Source organism: Polypterus senegalus, chromosome 4 (genome assembly GCF_016835505.1).
Source record: "Polypterus senegalus isolate Bchr_013 chromosome 4, ASM1683550v1, whole genome shotgun sequence".
NCBI lineage: Eukaryota > Metazoa > Chordata > Cladistia > Polypteriformes > Polypteridae > Polypterus > Polypterus senegalus.
In genome coordinates, this window is record NC_053157.1 from 71,112,314 (window position 1) to 71,139,871 (window position 27,558).

The following is a 27,558-nucleotide window of genomic DNA, read 5'->3' on the forward strand; positions in this document are numbered from 1 at the left end:
GACTAATGCCTTTTTTATGCAGCCATATGCTGTGGAAACGGCGTTAGTGCAGGTGATGCCAAGAGACTAAATAAACTGAATAGAAATGCTAGTTTAATCTTGGTGGATAGGCCAGACTCACTGGAGGAAGTGGTAGAACAAAAGTCACTCAGGAACCTGCTTACTATCCAGTACAATGACTGTCACCCCCTGCAAGAGGATTTGGCTAAACAGAGATTCTCTTTCAAGAACAGACTGCGATAGCTGTGTTGCCCCAAGGACAGCTATGTGAGGTTTTTTCTACCTACAGCCATCAGGCTTTATAATGAGTCACCTCTCCATCAAGGTATTATTGTTCCCTGTATGGTAAATGGTACTGAGTTGGTCTACCATACAACTTAACAAAGACACCATGTGCAATATGCTCTGCCAATGAGGGATATCCTGTATTGTGAAACTGTAACTTGTAAGTATGTGCAACTCTAGTCATAATTACACTTATAAAGTGTAGTAAATAACTACACTTTGTTAATTTAGTTAGTTCTTGTTGTATGTGTATTTGCATACATAAGTTTATAATTTTTGTTATATGAACATTTTTGGTCTGCTGTTGTAACCCTGCAAGTTCCTTTTGCATTAATATAGTAAAGTTTCTATCTATCTATCTATCTATCTATCTATCTATCTATCTATCTATCTATCTATCTATCTATCTATCTATCATTTTTAGTGTACGAATTTGTTAATGTACGTTATCTGTATATCCACCTTCTTAATTTACTTTACCTATACACGTATTTAAAAGTGCCAGATACTCCAAATTATGAATTAAGAAGGGCTACCTAAAAATGTACTAGTTACTTATTTCTTACCTGTCATCTATAAGGATGTGCTGTCGTATATGATATCAATATTTTATATTATGACTATTTTAAATTAGGTTTAAATCAAAAACCGATTACTATGTTGCTGGAGTTGCACTTTATATACTCGACCCGTTTGCCACAATTGAAAGCAGTAACGCAGGGCTCAAAGTTAACCGCACCGCACGATGACGTTAGCTTCTCATCCGCTCCCTTTCGCTTTTTTTTACCTCAGTCCTTCTTGTGTGTCCGTTTGTGCGCCCCTGTCAGGAAAGAGGCGTGCCCTTATCACAGAATATTGTATTTTCAGCCCCATCGCTGCAAGCGCATTGTTTCCGCCTGTGCTCGCTCAGTCCGCTAGGCCGGCTGCTGCACACTGTGTAACTGGAAGCGGCCGCACCAAAGAATCATGTCGATCGCGTTGCTGCTTATATCTTCCGCGCTGCTAGCAGGTAAGTGGGCGACCGATTGTGCTGGGAAGTCCCAATAACGCATAGAAACTAGAGTCTACAGGAAAGTTTAAAGATAACGGCTCCAGTTCTTTTTATGACATGCTTTTAGAGTTTTGTTCTTACTTGTTTTGGAACGTTTAATTTTAGTTTATTCAACGTTCCATATTAAAATTGATGATTACGTTTATTATAATAAATATTATATATAGACAAGTCCCCTGAAATACAGAAGTTGTGTGAATTGAAATATCAATATCAATAGTAGTGGTATTAATTTGTTTAGCTGCACAAACTTGAAAATGCTTGAAAAACGTACTTTACCGGTTTTTACAATAAATATATATGCTGACATTTAAAAACGTTTCATGGCGATGATATTTAACAGATACATTGGATTACATACTCCGTGAAGTAATGGGTACTGAAGGTTATAGTCACTGACTCTGTAATCTTGCACTATGATTCAGCATTACTGCCAGACTTAAGTAAGCCATCATCAAAACATTAAAGTTGCATTGCTAGGTGAAAAGTGAACACTGCAATGACTGATAAGAGTTACTAAACTGAAAAGTTGTATGTATCAAATAAATACTAGAATAAAGCAAACTACTGTACAGTAGATCCTTTTAAAATATAAATATACTGTTTAAGTATCCATTCATCTATCCATTTTCAAGGTTTCAGAGGCCAGAGTAATTTTGGCAGCAGCAGGTACAAGGCAGAAGCCTGGAAAGACTGACAGTCTATTGCAAGACATGGTCACTTAACACACCCAAAAATATACATTATTATAGCATCAAGAAGTATCTCTACAACACATTTACATGTTATTTGGATATTATATGTCAAAGTGATAAACTTCACACCTAAAAAAATTTGAATAGTATGAAGTATCGATAGAATAAAGTAAGTTACCCACTTTAAATGTGAATATATAAAGTGATACAGTAAAGTTACCAAAAATCATTCGTCCATGTTCTGCACCTTTCTTGACAAATAAAGGCTTATGGAGTCTGATGCCTACCGCCAGGCAGGAGCCAAATGTGGATGAGCTACCAATCCATCACAAGGCCTAGTCATTCATATAACCAAAAATTAATGACATTATTAAAATATCAAGCAGTAGCTCAACAATAAAGTTATCTAACACATTTAAAATATATTTTGAATGTTATCTAATAAAGTGAACATCCACATACCAAAAATGTCTGATTAATATTAATTATTGTTACAATAAAGTGAGTTACCCTCTGTTAATTTAAATTTACAGCACTAGGTGATAGAATAACATTAACTAAACATTCATTCATCTGTCCCTTATCTGTACCTGCATTAACCAATTTAGGGTTGTGGAGGTTGAAGCTGCTCCAGACAGAAGTTGATGCAAAGCAGGAACCCAACCTCAATGGGCTTTAAGTCCACCCAAGAACACAGGCATTTATGCAACCAAATATACACAGCATTGTTAAAAAAACTGAATTGCAATAAAATAAAAATATTAGAACATTAGGAATCATGAACAGGAAGTAGCCAAACTGAGCTGATGAACAGAATTTATGTGATCTAAGTGAAATATTACACAGAGGGAAACTTGCAATGGGTGATTTTATAGATATATTTGAAATTCTTTCTCCATGGAGAGAGCTATAGCCACACTGAGCAAGTTAACACATACTGTTGTTAAGTGGACTGGCCAGAAATACTTGAATTGATGTTATTTTGGAAAAAATAGTTGAGTAGCGTTCATGCTTTGTTGGGCTGAACTGCCTGTTCTCGTCCATATTGCTCTGATGTTTTTGTAAGAAAAAGAGAAATATTTTTGAACCAATCTTTTCCAGGGTCTCAAAGTCAAGGAAGGAAGGAAAAATTCAACCCTGGATGGGCTGCCTGCTCACTGTAGGGCACTTTCACTCATGCACATAAAGACATGCAGCATTACTAAAATACCAAACCATATTTAAGTAATAATTAAAAAAAAAAAATAGCAATGTGAAATATCACACATCTAAAAATGCAGTATTCAATAGTATTAATGGGATAAAATGAAATGAACCACATTAATGGTGTGTTTTAGGTAGCTGACTAACGTTAATGAAATTTATGCAGCATTATTACTGTTAAATAATAGATAGGACTTATATAATAAAGTGCAATTTCACATTTATATATCTTAGAGTAGGAAGTACTAGACTAAAAAAAGAGCTTTGTACAGCTTGAATGGAATATCAAATAGTTCTTCTAGAAAACCATGGATTTTCTCTCAATTAGTCAGTCAGTCATTTTCTAACCCGCAATATCCTAACACAGGGGTCTGCTGGAGCCAATCCCTGCCAACACAGTGCGCAAGGCAGGAATAAATCCCGGGTAAGGCACCAGCCCACTGCGGGACACACACCCACACGCCAAGCACTCACTAGGGACAAATTAGGATCACCAATGCACAGAGGAAACCCACATAGACACAGGGAGACCCTGATAAGCAAACCCAGGTCTCCTTACTGCGAGGCAGTAGCGCTACCACTACGCCACCGTGCCACCTGTCTCTCAATTATTATTAGAATATTACATAATGGAGTGAAACACAGCTGTAAATTATCAAATACATCAAGCAGCTCATCCAAAATGCAGCGATCGATCTCATCCATATATTATGAGTGACAGACCCAATAGCAGACTAAAATGAACCACTGTTTCATATGTATACAGAATTAGTGACTTATCAGAAGACACTCGTAAAATATTATCAATTACTGTGACATATTATTCGTAAATTAACTCCTAAAGACCTATATCTGTACAGAATGATAAGAATGAAAGTAGTACTTCTGTAATAAAATGTCACATTATATTGCAACTATTACATTTTAAATATAGAAAAGTCTTTAATGTAATGTATTTTATATATCATCCATCCATCCATTATCCAACCTGCTATATCCTAACTACAGAGTCACGGGGGTCTGCTGGAGCCAATCCCAGTCAACACAGGGTGCAAGGCATGAAACAAACCCCGGGCAGGGTGCCAGCCCACTGCAGATTTTATATATCATTAGGCTTTTAAATAGTATTGGTAGATTTCAATTTACCTCCTCACTAGTATCAAATTTAAACAAACGTTTGTAAATGTATGAGTTTGCTGTATTATCATCAAGTAGTATTTGTAGAACATTTTAAACTAACACATATACACACACATAGGCATATATAATTGTCATATAAATATCAGAGTAAATATTCTATGACTAGAATGTCAAATAGTATATGTAGAATAAAGAGAAGCATCGTAACTATTGTATGTAGTTACTTTACAATATTATAGTATGCAAGCCTGCATTCCGTAATTTTGGCATCACGAATAATGTTTTATAGAGTTTAGTAACTTTGATGTCTAATGCTAATGGTTATGCTGGAGGGAAGACTGGAATGTGAAGAAGTAAAGGCACACTTTGCTTATATATATATATATATATATTTTTTTTTTTTCCTTTCCTTTTTTATGGTATATAATATCTGCAAAGATTGTTCTTAGTCTAAACATTATAGCTTTAGTTTCTAAGTTTAGTTCAGTTTAGTTTATAAGCACTGTCTTTGGTGTAAAAAGTAGTTCATTCAATGCATGTATAGCTTCATATATAAACTATATTAATTCCTGGAAAATTATTACAACAGATTAACTAAGAACATAGGAACACAAAAGGTGGCATCACTATTTTAGATGTGATCAAAAAAATCCCATTAATTATGTATGACTATATGGTGTTAATTTCAGTTATTCCCTGGAGCAGAAATTATTCTTTAGGAAGGTTAAGGAAATGTCTTTTCCTCCATGCACTCCTAACTTGTGTCTCAAGAATGTATCACTTAGTGAAGCCAACATTGTATACCAGTGTTGTTTTCTAATAACAATATCCATCCATCCATCCATTTTCTAACCCGCTGAATCCGAATACAGGGTCACGGGGGTCTGCTGGAGCCAAACCCAGCTAACACAGGGCACAAGGCAGGAACCAATCCTGGGCAGGGTGCCAACCCACCGCAGGACACACACAAACACACCCACACACCAAGCACACACTAGGGCCAATTTAGAATCGCCAATCCACCTAGCCTGCATGTCTTTGGACTGTGGGAGGAAACCGGAGCGCCCGGAGGAAACCCACGCAGACACGGTCTAATAATAATAGTAAAAATAAAACATGGTTAGTAATTTTCATTGCTATTTACATATTTTCAATAACCAGTGTGTAAAGTAGATGAAGCCCAAGCCTAGCAGCACTAGAATTTTGGATGATAACAGGTCTTCAATGAATCCCAAGCCCAAAGAATACACATACATCTGCTCAACCCAGGTCAATGTGGATTCTCAGATTGACTTGATATGCTAAATAATATATTTTGTGTGTATCTGTTCATAAGGTCTAGCATCCCATACAGCATTGGTGCCTGATTTTCTTACACTATGTAGCACTGGTCCTGAAGACAGGCACAAATTACCTATAAAGGCTCAAAAATATGAAACAGTTAACTTAAATGATGTAACCATGCAAAATTTAACACATAAATTAAGATCTTTTGAAATTACAGTAATTATAATAGAGAATTAAGGAGTCTATCCCAGCAGCACTGGGCATAAGTGGGCATAAGGCTACAATAAACCATAGATGCTATACCAACCCATCTCAAGGCACAGTCACATGCATAGCCTCACTGTTATATTCCAGGCCAGTTTACACTTAGCAGTGCACTTATTTTCTGCTGGCTAACAGTATACTTGTACAAAGTATAGACTAATTCATTTTTAAAGCACAAATACATGATGCTGTATGGCTTATCAGTTGCCTTAACAGCAAATGGAAAGCAACTCAGTCTGAAACTCTTTTACTTAAACTGATACTGTAAATTCCCTAAACATCCATGAAGCTTTTAACTGAATTGTCAGTGTTTATTTTATTTTATATTATTTTTTTTATAGTGCAGGGCACATTTCTGGTCTCACATAACATAAAAGAGAGTTATTAAATCGCCTGGGATCTTAATCCATGGCACATAATAGATAGTTACTTTCCCTTGAGGTTAGCAAGCCCGACTGACACTTTACCTTTGTTGCTCCATACTTGTCTGCCATCCTACTTATTATGAGGATCACCATTTTCTTTCTCCTTAATTTGATTAAGCAAATACTTTCTTCATACTTTGATGTAGTTGCAAAAAATAAAAATATGGGGTTTGAAATGCTCTTGAGAAAGTTTTTCTTCATGCAGTACATATTGTGAAGTGCACATTTTAATAAAGTATTGTATAGTATGGTGAATCTAAAGGCATGCGTGTGCCTTGTCTATTCCAATACAAATAATGAAATTACATCAAACCTATAAAGAAGTTATGATTTGCTTTGCATTTTGAAAACACTGGAAATAGTTTGCTAAGATCAAATGACTAATGTTCAAAGTGGATTACCTATAATTGTTAAGTTGCTCAGACAATCACTTGTTGGTCTTTCTTTCTTTAATACAGCATTTGCATCAGAAATTGCTAATTCATCAAATAGCAGAATATTATCAACTGTCACCACAACAAAGGGATATTCTTTAAAGAGCATCTCCGCTACTTTGACTCATGAGGTTACATCAAGTGGGACTAAAACTGGCAACTTTAATGAGACAGAGGAGAAGCCATCGTATGACAGAACAGCAACAACAAATGTGACATCAACTACTGGAACAACAATAACAACTACAAAGCCAACATCCGATTTACCAATAATAGGAACAAAGGAACCACAAACCAGTGCAACAACAAAAATAACGAATGGGTCATTAACCAGTTTGACAACAATAGGAACAAAAGAAACTTCAGCCAGTGCCACAATAACAGCAACTTGGACATCAGCCAATGCACCCACAACAGTTAGGACATCAGCTGATGCGACGTTATCAACAGTAAACGGGCCTTCAACCAGTAAAACAATTTTTACCACAAAAGAGTCATCAATCAACATGACATCAACTGTAAATGAGACATCAGCCAAAGTGACAACAATAACAACTAAAGGGACATCCACCAATGCGAAAACGATGCCAATGACAGCGTCACAGAGTACAACAACAGTAATGGGAGTATCCTCAAAAACAGTTTTAACCTCAACTGTCTTTCATGGATCATCTGTCCTTACATCTTATCCATCCGAAAAGCTTCCACCCAACGCATTAAGTTCAGGTATTTCTCTTGCTCTTGGCATTTTTAAAGAACATTTGTAATAATTTATATGATTTTAATAATAACAGTTTAAATACGGAGTCATCAAAGTTAAAAGAAAAAAATCTATGAATGACTGTTTATTGGAAAGTATACATAAAAAGAGAAAAAAAATGGTAAGTAAGTGTATTTGAAAAAATACATAAACAAGCTGAAACAGTACACCTGGCATAACACTTAGGTGTGTTCAATGACCTAATCAAAGACAGGAATATCTCATTATCCATCCATTTTCTAACCCGCTGAATCCGAACACAGGGGTCTGCTGGAGCCAAATCCAGCCAACACAGGAACCAATCCTGGGCAGGGTGCCAACCCACCGCAGGACGCACACAAACACACTAGGGCCAATTTAGAATCGCCAGTCCACCTAACCTGCATGTCTTTGGATTGAGGGAGGAAACCCATGCAGACACGGGGAGAACATGCAAACTCCACGCAGGGAGGACCCGGGAAGCACCACCGTGCCGCCCATATCTCATTATTGTTTATTAAATATTTTTGTGACATTGAGTCAGTTCAAAAGAACAGAAATAAAAGAATGCAATTCCAAGCATTTAAGTTCATGAAATGCATGTGGCTTAAGACCCAGATAGACTTGCGGTGTCTGAATTGCTTTTACAAACACCAGATTTCAATTAAGTGATGTAAGAATTTCATTGATTGATGTAGCATTATTAGTTTAATAGTAGTGCAAGGTTAAACTAGAAGCACAGCTGTTTCATGCAGACAGACAATATGATGACAAAAGGTGCTTTTACACTTTAAGCAAACATATCCAAAGCGATGTAAATAGCAGAATAGCTATAATTATGTAATACGTAATCTATCCATTAATCCCTTATCAATTCTCATTAATTACTTTCAGTGTGTCAGTTTTCATAATTTCCCACATGGCTTGCTCATACAAGATAAATTAGAATCACCAGTTAGCCTAACATGTACACCTTTTGGATATATTCAAAAAACTGGAAACCACAGAGAACACCACACCTCTGACATGGGGAGATTGGGCGGTCCTAACACAGGCAGGGCCCTTTCGAATATATTGTGGTTTAAAAGTACTGAGGCTGGCAATTCAGTGTTCTGGAGACAGATTCTTCATTGAGTACATTGTGGAGTTCACACAGTGTGACTGTTTGTGAGTACATTTTCTGTAGCATTTTTCTATACACTGTTACACTGTTCTGATGTGTTTTCATTGCTTCCTGTATTACACTTAAAGCCTATCATTTAAGACACTCAGAGGAAAGAAATATTTGACAAATGGTAATTAAACAGAGATAAAATAACATTTGCAAACCTATTAATCTAAGTCCTGCCATGGGCTGGCGCCCTGCCCGGGGTTTGTTTCCTGCCTTGCGCCCTGTGTTGGCTGGGATTGGCTCTAGCAGACCCCCGTGACCCTGCAGTTAGGATATAGCGGGTTGGATAATGGATGGATGGATGGATTAATCTAAGTCAGAGTCACTGAGGTGCTGTGGAATGAATTCTAGGAGAACTGGGTCCAAGACAGGAATCAACTCTGGACAGGGCACCAGTCCATTCCAAGAACAATTAACACCAAAAAAGAACTTGAGTATCTTCTGCTTTTTATCCACTACAGTGAACAACATTGTGTATATGTGTCATTTTCACTTAGACATTCCACTATTTGGAAGGCAGAAAACATCAGTGACATTGTATACATGTAACAAAAAGGATTCCTGGGCAACAGCTCATACAATTTTGAGTTGTATTCCTTTATGCACATCACAGACCTTATAAAGTGAAAATATGAAGTATTTTATGTTTATAATCAGGCTACAATTTGTGGTTGGAGAAAGCTTATATCTAAGAAAAAAATGTGATCCTCGGTAGATACAGCAGAAATCCCATAGTACACACTTAAAAAAAAATTCAAATAAATAGATTAACTGTCGAGTAGAATTGTGTAGTCACATATTTTAGCACATTTTATCGTATGGTATGCTCCCCTTGATGTCTGATCCATAGCAGGTATTTCCGTTGTTTCTGCAATCATGTAAGTCTTGCTTGAAAGCTGGAGTTGAAAATGATGATGTCACTGTAGCATTGTTGAAACACAATTCATACAAATTTAAAGCATACCATCAGAGCAATCACTTCTTGCAGTTATGGCGGTTTTGCTGTTTCCACTCCCAGAATGTTCCTTTATCTCATTATCTTGCTAAATAGTATATTGTAAAGCTGCTGAAAGGGAAGAATTTAGAGCAGCAGTTTATCGGTCAGCCTCCCAAGTTTTCTGTGAGGTCAGTCACATGTAAATGATGTAAAGCCAAAGCACTTGAAAAAATTTGATGACTAACAGCTTGGTGTTCTGTTTCCAGTAGACCCACTTAACTGCATTTCATCAGCCATGGCACCTCCATTCTAGGCCTTTGTTTACATACTGTTAGAAATATGGAATATATTTTTTTTGTGAAAAAGAATAAGTTTATATTGTGCTCATATTTCCTTTAGGCCTGATTGTTTCAAATGTTTTGTTTTTGTATTCATAAGTGTTACTTATAAATACTTTGAAATCAGTTCAATTTTATTTTCATCTGGTGCCTCCTGACTCACCAGTATTAGAAAACCCCAACATATGATATAGTGTTTGACTTGTCTTGAGGTCTAGTTATGCAAGACGTCAAACCTTTTGTGGTTTCCCCCTGTATTTTTGGCATTCTAGACCTGAGAAACCTTCTTTTTTAGGCCATTTTTGGATTATAATTTGTGAAGGAAATTACACCCTTATGATAAAGGGTAAACCAATGGATGTCTTCAGCAAAGTGATCTGAAGGATTTAAAATTGTACACATTGCATCACCAGCTCCAGAGGTCCCCCCATTGGGATACAAGGGGTCAAATTACTGCTTTTTACAAAACTTTAAAAAATCGAGATCAGTAATATAGGCATGTGGAATGTTGTTTTATGCTATTTTGAGGTTGCTGATCATAATAGATATTTGCTTCATTACCAATGGTCCTTGTAAGAACCACTCCCAGAAAGTTATAAATTACACATTTCAAACATAAGCATGTGTTATTTCAGACTATTTCAAGGTCAGAGATTACGAGTATAATGTTATTTTTCACTTTTGGACCTTTACTTGGGATCTAGCCCTCTATGAACTGAGATTGAAAAGAGGCAAATTTCTATTTTAAGTTCAGTGATTACAAATATGTGATTTTTAATTATTGATCATTTACTAGGGATCTCTTTCCGAGGGTGAGATATGACAAATTTCTATTACAATCTGGAATAATTAGACGTTTAAGTTGAAACACACATTTTAATTATTAAAATTTAGACACAGGTGGCACAGTGGGTAGTGCTGCTTCCTCACAGTTAGGATACCTGGGTTTGCTTCCCGGGTCCTCCCTGCATGGAGTTTGCATGTTCTTCCCGTGTCTGTGCTGGTTTCCTCTGGGTACTCCAGTTACCTCCCACAGTCCAAAGACGTGCAGGTTAGGTGCATTGGCGATTCTAAATTGTCCCTAGTGTGTGGGTGTGTGTGTGCGTGCCCTGCGGTGGGCTGGCTCCCTGCCCGGGGTTTGTTCCCTGCCTTGTGCCCTGTGTTGGCTGTGATTGGCTCCAGCAGACCCATGTGACTCTGTATTTGGGATATAGCAGGTTGGATGATGGATGGATGGAAATTTAGACACAACTATTCTTGTTTATTATGTATTTTACCTCATACAGACTTTTTCTGTAATAAACTGTTGTCTTGCCATTTCATGCATTCCTTCTTTTACTGGACATACTTCATTTTAAGGGCCAGTGCAATCATTTTGAAGTCCAAATTAACACTAGAATTACCAGAGCATACAAAAAAACTCGTAGATCCGTCCCACCTTAAATCGCTTCTCACCTCTCCGTCAGTGTCTTTTGTCCTGTAAATGTGTCCATAAGCAGCAAGCACCCAGCAGCCTGCTATCACATCCTCCCACTCCACTACTATATGGTTATTTGGAACACTTGCATTTCATGTGTGTTCTGTGTCTACAACGATCTATGTAAACACATCGTTAAAACAGAAACGTTTTTCATGTTTTAGTAATAATATAGTAATAATTTAGTGCACTTTTTATTCTGCAGTTATATTTTTGAATAAAAGCGCACTTGTTCCGTTATATTTGTAACTTTTGTGAAAGTGTTTCTTTGATATTTGGACTTCAGGCTTCACACATTATACAGTTCACATCTACATTTTCTCAATTATTACTAAAACATGAAAAACGTTTCTGTTTTAATGATGTGTTTACATAGATCGTTGTAGACACGGAACACACATGAAATGCAAGTGTTCCAAATAACGATATAGTATTTATAAAAGGTGTCATTTTGCTTGACTTCTCACTCTATGCAACTCTAAGCAACTGACACCCAGGTAAACAGACTTCAGCTGAGAAAACTGTGTGGGGTGGGGGATGTGATAGCAGGCTGCTGGCTGCTTGCTGCTTATGGACACATTTACAGGACAAAAGACACTGACGGAGAGGTGAGAAGCGATTTAAGGTGATTTTTTGTAGGCTCTGGTAATTCTAGTGTTAAGTTGCATTATTGAAATTATTTTATGAAGATGTGATGAATAAACAATAGTTTACATTTTCCAAGGCTAAATCTCTTAGTTGAGGTCATAATTTTTAAAAGGTGTTACAATTTAACTTTAGGCTCAAATACAATACCAATGTGCCTTTTGTATGCAGTACGTTGTAAAAGAATGCAGGCCCACTGGATACTGCAATGTTTCAGAAATGATTGTGAATTGCTGCCTGCCACATACTGTACAAGTCAAACAATTTGAGTTTAGTTTCAATTATTACCATTATACTTTGTAGCACAATGAAAAGTATTTGTTGTCAGTCTTGAAAACATCAACATATAGCCACATTATAGTACATAGTGCAATAATAGTGCAGCAGACTCATTGCATTGCAAACTTAAGTTAACACTTAAACTGATATAGAAACTGTTTCCAGTATACACTTTTGACTGTTATTTTAACAGTACAAACGCCAATTTAAAATTGATGGATTTGCTGTGTGCCATAAATATCAATACATATGCAACAGAATCAGATTAAAACAAACGTAAATGTCGTAGTTTAACCATAAGCAGTGTGGATGTGGCAGTTGCATCGGGGCCCATGATGACAGTTGCTATTTTCTAAGGCTTTATTATTCTTATGCTTGCTTACTTGACATCAGAATGAATAAGTTAGTAGTGTTATCATTTCCACAGTGCCATAAAACATAACTATGACTATTGATCTTTTATGTACCTTAGCTTATATGCTTGACATTTTGTATTGATGTTGGTCATTTTTTAATTGGATTGAATTCAATTTCAAATCAGAAGAAGTCTGCGGTGGGTTGGCACCCTGCCCAGGATTGGTTCCTGCCTTGTGTCCTGTGTTGGCTGGGATTGGCTCCAGCAGACCCCCGTGACCCTGTATTCGGATTCAGCGGGTTGGAAAATGGATGGATGGATCAGAAGAAGTAGCTTATTTATATTTTTTGTGCTAGAGCCCATCAAATTCTTTTCCTGCCACTTTGTAAATGTACAACAGAACAAATAACAACTAGACAGTCCAAGTCCAAGTCCAAGTCCAAGTACAGGGGAACTGCAGAATAGCCAGGAATGTGATGGTTTTATTAGGTAATCTTTCAGGAAAGTAAAATATTTTAATTGACCTGTTCCTAATATGCATTATTTTCTTAAAAATTAGACACACTTTTCTTTACATTTCAGCCAATCTATAAATATTTATACTTTGGTCTTTATTATTTTTTGAAACAGGTACAAGTGGATTTGTGCAGTCAATTCATTTACATACAGACCAGCCAGGTGGCTTAATAACACTTAACAAATTTCTTCTTTAATGCTAAAGTGTTCCTTTGTCTTAATTGAATGAAAATCTTCCACATTAGTTGTATTGCAATTTCAACTATTAGTAAAAGTTGCCAGTTGCCTCTTAAAGAGCTATTTATAAGCCTAGAGTCAAGGGCAATGACAGAGGAATGAAGAGCAAGGACAAGAATGAGAGATCCACATAATGAAATGTGTATCTTGGAAGCAGACTAAAATTAGCCATAAATATGCAGGGAGTTCCACATAATCAAAGCAGAAGACTGGTTTGCAGAAGAGTACATAAAGTGTATAATGTGAAAAGTGAAGAATATGTTTGAGACAATTATTGCTGATAAGAGATGCTTAATGGTGTTAATGGCATCTTTGGGGCAATTGTGAACTACAATATGACATTTGGAGGAACAGTGTGCAGCTTGTCCCATATTGAATAAAGGTATGGGAACCCAGGAAAAAGGAAAAGGAGAAAGGCAGTCTGGAAGTAAAACTTCAGGGGATGGGGTCTTAGTGCATGTGCAGGGTTAGTTTAGTTCTGAATTAGCTTTATTTAATTACTTTGAGTCTGGTGTCTCCTCTTGAACCTTGGTTATTCACTTTCTACTATTCTTTTTAAAATCTGACTCTGAGGGCATGCTTAATAACACTTCATGGTCACAACACAACTTTTTCATACTTTATACATTTGTGTGTTTTTAGTCCAATGCAGAATTTTGAACCTTTTAGTCTTCACAGGACAGTGTTCCTGCCAGAATCTTAATTCCTGTGTACCTGATTGATAACTGACTTTGTTTCATGATGTACTGTATGCACCCATTCCAAAATTCATCTCATGTCTTTGATCTTGCCTTTAAATTCACCATTACCAACTTTCCTTTGTCTGTATTGACACATGTTTGCTTGCAATATTTAAAAATCGGGCATGGTCTCTCCTAGACTTTCAGAAATGAGGAAGGATATTTGAGAAGTAAACCGAATGACAAAGATTATATTATTATATTATGTACTTCAAGGAACCATCAACAACAAATCAAATCAAATTAATAATATATTCAACAATTATTATTAAAGTAAAGCTGAATAAATTGGACTGTGCAGCTGCATGAATAAAAAAGTGCCACTTCCGAATAGCTCAAAAGATGATAGAAATCTACATTTTGTACCTAATACTTGTATGCAAAATTTGGTTTATCTAACTGAAAGTGTACTCAAGTTATCTTGTTTACATACTGTAACAGCCGGCTGGTGTCCATGCCCAAACGGGACACCCCTGCACACTATATTTAGGGGGAGCAGCCCTGGACAGTGCAATACCTCCCCCTGGACGCTAGATGGCCGCCCCCCTGGGCTGGAGTAGTGCCTCAGTTTCCCAGAGGGCTCCCTGGGAATTGGAGTTGGGTGCAGCCCTGTTGGGTTCCGCAGGTATTGCCAGGGGGTGCTGTGTTTGGGACTCCTGAGCCCGTGTGGGCAACAGATTCGTCACACCTGGAAGTGCTGCCGGATCTCGGTGATCAAACACCTGGAGCACTTCCAGGTGACCTATAAAAGGGAGCCAGCAACTACCACTCATCGGCCAGAGTCTGGTGGAGGAGGACAATGTTGTGAGGGAGGAGTGGTGGTGCCAAGGAGAAGAAAGTGCTTGTGCTTTAATAGGGAGTAATAGTGCTTGGGACTGTGTATTGCCTGTGGGGTTCACAGGGAAGATGTGCCCCATAGGTGAAGAAAAAAAAAAGTCTTTGTACATTACACGTGCCTCTCATGTCCAATCTGTATCAGGTGCTATATAGCGCCTTATCTTACAATACAGACACACACAGACAGACACACAGACATAATTCAAAAAATTGTATTTTCGGACTCAGGGAGGTCTAAAATGTCAAGATTCATCAAAATCTGGAGGTGGAATTTTTGGATGATTACAATATACTTTGGATTATTCCCTATACTTTGTATATGAGAAACTAAAAAAATTAGTGAAAATCAATACAGATTGGGTTTATTATAATTCACTGAAGTAAAGTCAGATTTTAGAATGGCAATTATTACATTAAATATTAATACAATTTTAGAAATGCAATTTATCTGTACCAAGAATTCTTTAAGAAATCTTGGTGTTCCTTACCTTAGTTTTGTACTCAATTTGTATTCATATTCTAATGCACTCCACTAGACACATTCAACAAAATTACATTTTCCCATACATATAAGCATGAAATCAACTTGCATTAATATTACACTACAATAATTCAGTTTCATTACAACAAAAGGAAATGGCAATTTCAAATCTGAGTGTCAATGTTGTACTGAAGAATGCTCTGGACATGAGTAAATGTTGTTAAATTTAGATGCTCTCTTCTGAATTATGTAAAGAATTAAAAATAAGGGGAGCCTGGAGATAATATAAGTCACACACTTCAATTCAGTGGAAGATAGAATAAATAATTAGCAGTAATTATCCAGTAATTGACTAAGACAAAATATATCACTGCTGATAGTTTACTCTTGCACACAAAACTAGAATATTAACTTAATAAGTCACTAGTCTCTCTCCCCTTACCAGGCATACTGCCAACATTCAAAGTTCCTACCCCCAGTTCTATTCTCTTTACCTTCCTCCTCTCCTCTTTCCTCCAGACACGTCTCCCCCCTCTTCTTCTCCTTCTTCGGCCAACAGTAGCCCAGTTTATGCCAGCACCCTGTTGGCTAACAGTACTGGTGGCGGTCGTTGTTAACCCGGGACTCAACTGATGGAAATTTGTATTGTTGTTCGCATGTTGATCTGGCAAAATTTTACACCGGATGCCCTTCCTGACGTAACCCTCCCCATTTATCCGGGCTTGGGACTGGCACGAAGAAACACACTAGTTTGTGCATCCCCTGTGGCTGGGTTTAACAAGTCACTATTACTTTTCATTATTCATAGTGGTTGTAGAGTAGATTCTAGTTGGCAAGGCAGTGTTCTGTTAGCTTTCCCTGAGCTCAAATTCCATAAGGTACCAACAAAATTTACTTATCTCTGCTTGTGGAAAAACTGACACCACATGTATCAGAACTCAAATAATTAGGGACAGCAAGGCCATGACATCACTTTGTTTGGCACAGGGACAATTCTCTGACCCCTGTCAGGCCAAAAGATTTTACTTAATCCCAGAGTCTGTCTTCTCCAGTTACCAATCAACGTTTATGGCTGGGTTCATTCTAGTGTTTCAGTAATTAGGCCTTTTAGAATCTCCAGCAATATTTTGTGAATGCAGCATACGAATATTGTTAAGACAATATATAACTTGTGATCTGAAGATATTACTTGAGTCCATAAAAAACTTGTTTACACAAGGTTGAAAAGACACCAGTTTTTTGGAGTTTCAGGGGCTCCGTGTCAGATAGCTTAAGTTTACATCAACACGCTACTTTAAATTTGAAAGCAAATTCTTGAAAGCAGAGACTTCATTAGATGCTGTCAGGCCCAGAAGACACTGCCTTAAACTGTATATAAATTCACCTTTGCATTTTGAAAATTTGAGTTTAAACATAGTATTCAAAAACAACCATGGGGAAAATGCACATTTAGTTTCAGTGTCACAGTGAGTGGGAAGCATGGGAACAACCTGCCAAATGAGCAGTGGAAGGCACACTACACCGTTACTATTCATTCTATTGGCTTTGTCTGAGCAATGCTGAAGTATAACCTACATCAACAACACACCTGATAAGTTTTTTTATGAATTTATAATATTTTGGTCTGTGTAACTTCTAAGAAGGATTTGCTGGAAAATGTAACAAAGTAAAAAGTATGCTACTTGACCTAAAATTTTGTGAGGTAAAAGTAAAAGTAGTCCTAAATGAAATTTAATCAAGTAAAGTAGAAATAGCTGAAAAATGTACTTAAGTAAAAAACAAAGTAGTAATATTTATTTTACACTTCTGTCAATAAAGCATCCTGTAAATAAAATGCAGAAGAGTGGAAAGTGCTAATTGTGCCTGAATACTGAGGAATTTTCAGAACTAACAGTTTGTATAGAACCAAATCATTGTCTTTCCAAAAATATCCTTGTTACTTTTGCTTTTTCTTGGGCCTTTGAATGAGGCAGGAATTAATTGGTGAACATTTCTTGAATCATCTCTTGAACATGTTCTGTGTTTATAACACACTAGGCTAACCCGCCTTTTAAGGTGACCGCCTTTTAAGTTGACCACTTCTTAAGGCAATTCAATATGTTGATCAATTTGATATTTTATACAAACTCATTAATTTGGTTATATTGCATTTGAGCGGTATTACTTTAATACTCGTAGTTTCTGTTATTTTTGTGATGAAATGTAAACTTTTTTTTCTATATTGAGGTTGCCCTTTTGAACCCCCCTGATATTTACTACGCGGTGAGGCATTTGTACTCCATCAACATTAATTATTTCCAGAGACATCATTTTGTCTATTTTTCCAGCGCATCGCGCACAAAAGCAGGGGAACAATGGGAGCACCAGAACTCTGCTCACATCATGTCGCTCGCACCGAAGCTGCAAGTAGTAAGTCTGTGATAAGCGGAATACCGCACGCTTTCCACTCACGGACGGAAGGACAATCCCGACCGCTTTTATATAGTAAGAAAGAAGAAGATATCGCACAGTCTGGAGTAGAAAATTATCTTTTACCTGGAAAAACGAAACTACAAATCCCATCGTGCATTGCAAAATGGATGGGGCGTGTGTGAAACTCCGTGCCTGCATAGCACTCACGAGATGGAAGGACAATCCCGACCACTTTTATATAGAAGGATTAGCTGTGTAAGCCCGTGCTGTAAAAATCCCGGGGTCCTAAAAACTATTGAAATCATCAGAAAAAAACTGAAATGTAGAGATGTTAGGTAATTGAAAGGAAATACTCTGGGCATCTCTGTCCTAGGAGGATTCGTTTTGCTGATGTGCTTGCATTGCTTGTGCATTAGTGGCGGGATGAAAAGTAAAAGGGATACCGTTTTGCCGATATTAGCGACTAAGAGACTTTGTTTTTCTTCTGAGCTTTTGTTTTGCTGATATCCTCACCTTGCTTGTGTTATTAGCGGCTGAATGAGTTTTCTGTTTATATGGAGGTGGAGCCTTTACCCTGGCACCACCTCTCACTTCTAGGCCAGACAGACACACACACTTTCACACGTAGACGTTTACATATAAGATACTTTGCTTTGTGGAACTCATTTGTGTTCTGTTTTTATTTGGTGCACTACACCACAATGCAGTGGCTTTAGAGTACCAGGAAGCCACAACTTAAAAGTAGGGTATTGCAGTGCTTTGCCTTTATCCCCAGAAACCATATGCCTCTACTTGCAGTTAAGTGATGATGGCAGTTATTGTTTCTTCATTTTAGACTGGTTGAGCTTTATATATTATAATTTACATTAATTCAATGAATTTCATTGGTGAAGTCACACAAATAAAATACATACAGTATCTTTATCGCTTTAGGGTATCCCGCAGCTTGTGTATTTTGTCTGAAGTCTGTGGGTCCTGGTCTTGATTGACTAAAGTCATTTAATCACATGGAAGGAGTGTGAACAGTGTGGTACAAAAGTGCAAAGATTAAGCTATCAAAATCATGCATGTCATAGCTTGTCGGTAAGTACTTTTATGTAGTGAATAGATTTTGGGAAATGGGCAAATAAGATCTTAATGGCTTTAAAGATCAACCTGGAGATGAAGAGTGAGTCCAGAGCGAGCAGTTCTCAACTAATGATAGCAGAATTGGTGCACACAGTCCTCTCTTTCTGCTTTCTGTTCTCAGCAGCAATTTTGCCATACAAAGCACTTATTTGTCATCTACTTACTTTACATGACTCTGATTCATTACTCAGTAATTCTGTAAACTATTTTTTTTTTGTTTTCTAATCATTTTGCTAGCTGTCTTCTGTTTTGGAACTTTTTTTAATAACCTTTAACTGTTACTTTTTCCTGGGTTTTTGTCCATTCCATGTTTTTACATTTTATAAATACACAGATTATGCTTTTGTGTCCTATTTGTGGCAATTAGGTAGTGACCTTAGTTTATTCCGTGATGACTTTGAGTCTTCAACTATACATTTCACATTCTTGAGCCAACCTAAAAATAATGCTAGGTAGAATATCTCTTTTCCTATGCTAGCATTAGTCCTCCATGTTCATTTAACCCTAGAGGCCCAATTATTTGGAAAAATGAATTGGTGCTAAGGAGTAAAGACTCACATCAGATATTTGACATCATTTAACAGTGGCCTGATACTTACTTATGTGCCTATTAATAATAACAGCGTACATTTCTCTCTGCAGAAAGAAAGGGTCTGATTATAAACTGAAAACCCAATGGTGTGAAATACAGGGGAGCCAGGTTAGCTCAGCTACCAACTCATTTAGGGGTTTACTCTCTGTTATAAATTAAATGGTCATCATAAATCTGGGCTACTTGTGTATTAACTATCAATCCGATGAAGTAACAGCTGTCCGTAGCATAAACTGGCACTTTTATTTTTTAAGAATCCAAGCAGTACTGTAGTTTTCTTAATTTTTTGTGGTAGGTAGGCATTTTGTTTCAAATGTGCATATTTTCCCTTCTCTGATTTAAGTGTTATTTCCCAATTTTCTGGGTTCCTTCCACTATTTGAACAAATACATTTAGCAGAAATGAAAGAAAACTTTTAGTGGATAAATTATGTTTCTTCTAACAAAATGATACCCATGTTAGGGTGGTGGCTGCCAAACCACAGATTAATTAAATATAAACCTACCAATATGTCTGGCAGTAGTTTTTCCAAGCTAGTCTGATCAGGAAATTCTTTTTAAATAAGTATTTCAGTAAATTATTCCACCTATTATAAACATGACATTGCTTCAAAAGTGCTTACAGTTGTGTTAGTTATCATTCATCCATTTTTACGGCCTCTTCATTCCAGTTAGCATTCCAATTGCTTAACTCTACAGAGTGCAGCCACACTGTCCAGTCTGCTTGTTCTTCTATGTCAGTGTGAGTTTTCTCCAAGTATTCCAGTTTCCTCACACATCTCAAAACTTTTTAAGTTTATTTGTGACTCTAATTTGTTCTTATATGACCAAGTGAGGGTCTGTGTATGAATAACTGTCTTAACAATAGGCCATTATCACATACAAGGTTGATTCCAGTCTCATGCCCTAAGAATCCCTGGCTGTGGTAGAAGTAGGTAAGAAAATAGATGAAATGAAAGTCCAGAGAGTTGACACTTAATAGAGAAACAAATAACTTCTCCTTTATGTTGTCGTAGCTTACACCATAGTGCTTTGAGCTAAATATTACCAAATAAGCTGTTGCAAAGACAACCTTTTGTTTTACTGTTCACTGTAAGCACTTTCATTTTATTTTAGTAGGTACTTTCAGATCATTTGCCTTTACTTTCAGAGAACATTCTAGCTTACATTTTTATATGTTGTTTTGCTGTATGGAACAATTTGTACACTAGACTCAAATTAAGTAATTGAACAGCACAAGATTTTTTACATTTTAATATATTTGCATATGCACACTATTCAAGTTGATGGATGGACTGAAAATGCTGTTTTTACAGCATTTAAACATATGACAAATATAATATTAAGTTTGAGAACTTTATTTATTTAATCAGAAAAAGACTTTAACACTCAAATAAACATGAGGTTTATCAGCCAGTTTGGTCTAGTGAATAACCATTTGACCCACAATGCTCTGGACCTATTTTTTGAGACACTTATCATTCCTGTACTTGAAGTGAATAAATTTGAACCATATATGTTGTATCATTCTCAATCCTACTAAATCCACCCTACAGTAATTGGGGGGTCTCAGGCAGGAAATAGCCCTGGACAGATCACCACTCCATCCCAGGACCCACTCACACACACACACCTACCTTCTCTCAGTCATACATGTGCCACATTGGAATTACCAATTTATCTGCTTCCCTTATACATGACGCATATTGACATAATTACTGTAGAATTATCTTTATAAAATAAATTAGATTTTTTTCTCCTCTCTAACCTTTGAATTATTTTAAATTCCAGCATTTCTGTTATACTTTAAATGAAATGAACTTAATTTACACATTACAAAATTGTTGCATACTAGCTTTTCAGTTGATTGAAGTGTCTGAACACTGCAGTTGGTAACTTGGAATATAATCTGTTTAAATTGTAACTGGCTTCTTGAAGTTTAACTGTAATAGAATTTGACCTCCGGTTACAGTCTTACATCGAAAGGTATGTATATTTAAAGTGCAAAGTGCAATTGTGGGTACTATTAATAGACCTGGTGTTAATGTCAGGTTTATCTTTGTTTTGCTTTCACAGGCAGTGTTGCTGGTGTAGTCTTTGGATGCATTGTAATCATAATTCTGATATTTGGAATAGCATATTACTTAAAAATAAGGTAAGAATACTTCAAATCTATATGCTTGTTGATTCCTTATTTCATCAAAGCAGAATGTTTTATGTATTGTATTTAAATAATAACTACTACTACTGCTAATAATAATACATTTTATTTATTTGTAGACACCTTTCTAAACACTGAAGGATAATGAACAATAGATAAAACACAGATTATAAACAAAACTAAACTAAAACTAAATTTTATACTGTGTAATTACAATAGACTTTTTTAAAACTACTGTATTATGTCCGTAAAGTCATGGGTCTGTATCCAATAACTCTGAGCAGCTCTTATAACACAGGTCTGCAAAATTAAATTCACAAATAATTGTTTTAATTGTGAATAGTTATTTTTATTTGCATTCATGAACATAATAAAACATTTAATTAGAATGTTTCCATCATTTTACATTTAAGTACACAATTGAAAGGCAATTTAATTAAAATTTAGCATGTTACATAATTTATTCATGTGCAATATTATTATAAATCAATTTAACACGAAAACATCCATCCATCCATCCATTATCCAACCCGCTATATCCTAACTACAGGGTCACGGGGGTCTGCTGGAGCCAATCCCAGCCAACACAGGCTTGAAAACATTTAGTCAATATTTTTTACAAAATATATATGTAAAGAAAACAACAATACATACTTTGTATTCACTGACTTATATTCACTTTTCTCCAAAGCTTTGTTTGGTGGCACATCATTTGTACACTTTTTTTGATGCCTCACTATGAATCATTCTGCAGTAGTTCGCCTGCATACTGTCATCCCAATGACCCTGACACCTTCTTTCTATGTCCTTGATAACCTAGTGCAGAGGACACTAACGGGCAGACCACGGACCCAGACTTACAGCCAAAACAGAAGGTTATGATTTAAAACCTGACTGGGCGCTTCAATTTTAGCTGACGCAGCTTTTGTAGTCTTTACGGTAATGTTTTAGTCGGCGAGGAAATGCACAGACCAATTATATGCGCATTAAGCTATTTCACATGATACCACTCAGCCAATCAAGTCTGACCTAGTGGAATATTTCTCCCAGCTTTTCACTCACCACTCCAAGATCTTGAGGGAAAAATTTCAATGGAGAATCCCAAAAGTAAACTTTGAGACTCATGAGACAACCCAATTCCTTAAACTTAACCAAAACATTTTTCGTTATAATTTAGATTTTATTGTTACCTAAAAACTTAGAAGTTCCTTGTTTAAATGATACCTAAACCATCAAGTTATGTATGAAAAATCAGTTTTCTAATGTAAAGTCCATCAAAAATGCCTTTTTTCAATTTGGCCTCACACAAAATTAAACTTAACCGAATCATTTTTCGTTATAATTTAGATTTTATTGTTACCTAAAAACTTAGAAGTTCCTTGTTTAAATGATACCTAAACCATCAAGTTCTGTATGAAAAATCAGTTTTCTAATGTAAAGTCCATCAAAAATGCCTTCTTTCAATTTGGCCTCACACAAAACTGGAAACGTTTGTCACAAGTACATAAAACAGGCTCCATCTTCTGATAGGGTTTTGACAAACTGCTTCACCAAATCAAGCTTAATATGAAGTGGTAGTATCAGCACTTTATCAGGATCCACCAAGCTCTGTCAAATGATGATTTTTGCACTAGCTGTACCTTTTTTCTAGCTGGTCATTCCTTCTGAACCTAATGTAAGGTACCTGTCGTGGCTGTCCCATTTACAGAGAGAAAACATCAGAATTTTGTATTGCCTTGACTGCTGATCCAGTAAGATGCACAGAACTTTCAGGTTCCACATATAAAATTATCATCCAATAAAATAACAATTTTTCCTTAAACATGGATTTTAATATTAGAAAATATTACAATTGAAACAATTATCATTAAAATAAAATATGGATATTTAATTCATCAGGGTTGAGGCCATTCATGTATTGAATTGAGAATGCATGGTAAATTTCAGTTCACTTGTTGGAATTGGAATTAGAATTAGAATGGCATGCAGCTATACAGAAATGGAATTGGAAATGAATTGGAATGTCAGGAAACAATTATGGTGAGAATTCCACAAAATTTCATTTTCTAAGGTAATTTGACTTGATTTGATAGTTTACAGTATATTAAATAATTATGAATCACATAAATCACAAAAGAAATAAAAGAGTGATGTATGTTTTAGGTGGTGAAATGGTAAGAGAGATAGCCAATTAGAGACAGGAGATTATTAGGGGACCAGAATTATTAGGCAGTGGAGGGCACTGATTCAAGGTCATTACAATTCACTGATGTTAATATCTTTCATTTCTTGCATGTATTCGTCAACAATAGATGTCTTGTTGGCAGTTTTCAAAATATGCAAAATTGGCAAATGTACTAATCTGCTTAATCCAGACCAGGGCTGTGGTAGTTTCTGGAACCTATCCCACCTACAGTAACATAGGGTGCAAGGCAAGAACAAACCTGGAACAGGGTGACAGTCCAGGGCAAACCCACACACACACAACAACCAGTTTAGTATCGCCAATTCACCTAACCTGCATGTCTTTGCACAGCAGAAGGAAAGTCACTCAGACACTGGGAGAACATACAAACTCCATGCTAGGAGGATCTGGGACATTAACTCTGGTCTCTTTATTGCAAGACAGCAGCACTACCACTGCACCCACCATGCTGCCCAAAAATCACAATTATAATTTAAAAAATATAAACAGACAAACATCTATCATAATAAATACACATTATGCTTAAAAGTAATCTGTATGTAATTACTGAAAACCCAGAAACAGCAGAACATAAAATTCCCAAGACTATTTAATCTAATTCCTATGTAATATTAAATACTTATGCTAGTATATTTGTGTATTTTAAGGTTTTTTGAGCCAAAGATTCAGTTTTTTGTGGTTTATTTTTTATTTTGAGCCAGTTTGACAAGGTCTGTTTTTATTTTACCGTCTTGTTTACACAACACTCTCAGGAGGCCTCACATGACTTTATTTGTAGATGTGGCAATATAAAAGTTTACAGTGTGTTATCCTTTGGTGGATATTTTATGTCTCAGTCCTTAATGTAGTTAGCTTTTTAGATTTTGCTAAGGAATCTCCTGGAGCCTCATGTATAAACAGTGCATACGCACAAAAATATTACATACGCCCGTTTCTATGCTCACTTTTGAGATGTATAAAAACTAAACTTGGCATAAAGCCACGCACATTTTCACGACAGGGTCCCACCTTGTGTACGCATTATTTTGCTCAGTTTTGCAAACTAGCAGTACCCAGCATCAAAGTAGTTCTACTGTTTCTGTGGTCTGCTTTTCTTTTTTAGATTCACGTCTATGATACAGGTTTTATCTAAAGTACCGAAATTAATTGCATATCGTTTATAAATTTAATGTACTTGATTGTAATCATTCTATAACAATATAATGGTGCACGGAATGGTCAAACTATTCCTACTACCATTGCTGCTTTAACATTGTTAGAAGACATTGCAAATGGAAGAATTATAAGAGAGCATGCATTTATAGATGATGATGACTGGCTTCGAAGTAGACTTTGATTACCAAAAACTATCCTTTTGGAGCTGTGTGCTGAACTGGGGCCAGCTTTACAAAGGCAGACTTTGAGGAATTGTGCTCTACCTGCTTCTTTGCAAGTTCTACCCACTTTAAGGGTTTTGGCTACAGGAGCTTTTCAACGTAAACTTGCTGACGATCGCTTATTTCACAAACATCACTGAGTTGCGCCATGCCAGCTGTATAGGATGGTATTATCTGGTTATCATCCAGATAGATAAGATTTCCTTACACTGTGGTTGAACTGGAAAACATAAAAGGGCAATATGCCATCCCTACACTATAAAGGCACCTTCAGAGAATGAATTAGATTGTGTAAATATAAAACATCTCCACTTTATTAATGTGCTGCTCTATAGTGCACAGAAAGTGCCTCACAATGTGCAAGGATGTACTTGTAACAGTTCTGTTACTGAGTTGCACTACAGTATAGTGAACATGACCCTGACCAAATTATCAACCAAGCTGGACAGTGTTACAACTTTGTTTTATTGCAATTAGTAGAATGTAATTAGATACAGCATTTATTTTGTAACCAATTCATTTAATTTGTGGTCAATATCACATAGTACAGCCCTTATATTCCTTAGTTCATTGGCCACATCTCTCACAAAATGCAATAATGGATACTGTGACTTCAGAACAGCGTCCGTCAACATACAGCCAGATGGCCTCCCAGTGGTTTCCGAGGCACAGGTGTGTTTGCATCCAGCGCCCAAAGACGTGCTTGGCACAGCAGCACCATCACCACCTGAGCATCGCATGAGGGTCAGCTTTTATAATATTGGCTGAAACAAAATAAACAGACAGTGGGCTGCAACTCTCATTTTCACATCGACTATAATATCTGACCACTTCCTTTTTCTTTCAGGCACTGTGCAACTTTCAGAACTTGAACTTTTAAGTGTCTCTGCCACACTTTTGTTGCTTATACCACTGCGTAAGCCAACAAATAGTATGCTTTACCTTGCTCCACTTCGCATTCAAAATTTTTTTCACATGCCTTTTCCATTAGTTTTTTAACTAGACACTGAACAGAAGGTGATATTTATATTGATTTGAATATTAAAATATGCAAAATTCTTGTAGTCGGGGTGGGGCTGTAGGCGCGTGCACATACATTAAATTTTATGTTCGTTGGGATTTGTAAAGGAGAAGTGTGTGGAACATGACGTACGCACATATTTATGCATCTGGATTTTTTGTGCATATGCACATTTCCACTTTTGTCTGTATGCCACGTTTTAGTGTGAATTCTACGCACGGCGTTATGCATGGGGCCCCATGTGTACTATTCAAACGGAATGTAATGGATTTGTGCTTTATTTAGTTTAACTTGAATATTTTTATTCATACAGTACATGATGACACTTATTTAGGAAAAATACAGTTTTTACAGGAGCCTTCCAATGCACATTAACGTTATATTCTTAATATTGTGACACATGAGTTGGTGTCTTGCACCCCAAAGGCGAGGCTGAGTCTCAGTACCTTAGCAAAACCAGCTTTATTTAACTCAAAACATGAACAGCAAGGTTATTTATTGTAACAGGAACTACCATTCTACTCTACACAGACACAGCAAACAAGCAGTGTGAAGGCCAGGTCAGTGGCCAAGTTATAATGTACCCTGCATCACCCATTGGGTGATCAGCGCTTTACGCTTGGCAGCGGTCAGTTTATAGTTGTTCCTTTTGTGCTGTAAATCTGCGGTTACCTCAGTGACGGACAAGCAATCCTCAACAGACTCAGCTTCTACATGTTGTCCCATTGTGTTTCTGCATGTTTCTGGGTGTCATCCCGTTGGGAGGGTCTCAAAGAGTTCAGAAGTCTCACAATATGAACATATTTGAAGAACAATAGAGTAGTAGAGTGGAACAGATGAACAACCTGAGATGACGGAATGGTAGTATAAAGATTAGTACAGTTTTTATAGAAAAATATAATAAGAGTATAGTTACAGATCAAACAGATTTAAATGCAACAGAGAATAGGTGAGGATTTAATGAGTCCACCAATGGACATTTTAGGAAGACATTTGGGGAGAGAGTTTCAGAGAAGAGGAGTCACGTGAGTGATTACTAAGAGATGCAAAACGGGCTTGTGGAACTGTAAGTGGAATCAATTTAATAAGATGCAACTAACAGTGACAATTAATGTGGCTTACTGATA

At 36.6% G+C, this 27,558-nt stretch overlaps 1 protein-coding gene across 1 annotated transcript in view; it reads left to right on the plus strand.

Annotated features, from left to right (window-relative positions):
* The first annotated feature begins 1,159 nt into the window (after nt 1-1,159).
* Nucleotides 1,160-27,558, plus strand: part of LOC120527436 (prostate androgen-regulated mucin-like protein 1 homolog) — a 32,935-nt gene continuing 6,536 nt past the window's right edge. Inside the window, exons 1-3 of the mRNA XM_039750847.1 lie at nt 1,160-1,294; nt 6,809-7,510; nt 21,744-21,822. Of these exons, the coding sequence (XP_039606781.1) occupies nt 1,252-1,294; nt 6,809-7,510; nt 21,744-21,822 (824 nt within the window). The 5' untranslated portion in view covers nt 1,160-1,251. The remainder of the gene's footprint in view (nt 1,295-6,808; nt 7,511-21,743; nt 21,823-27,558) is intronic.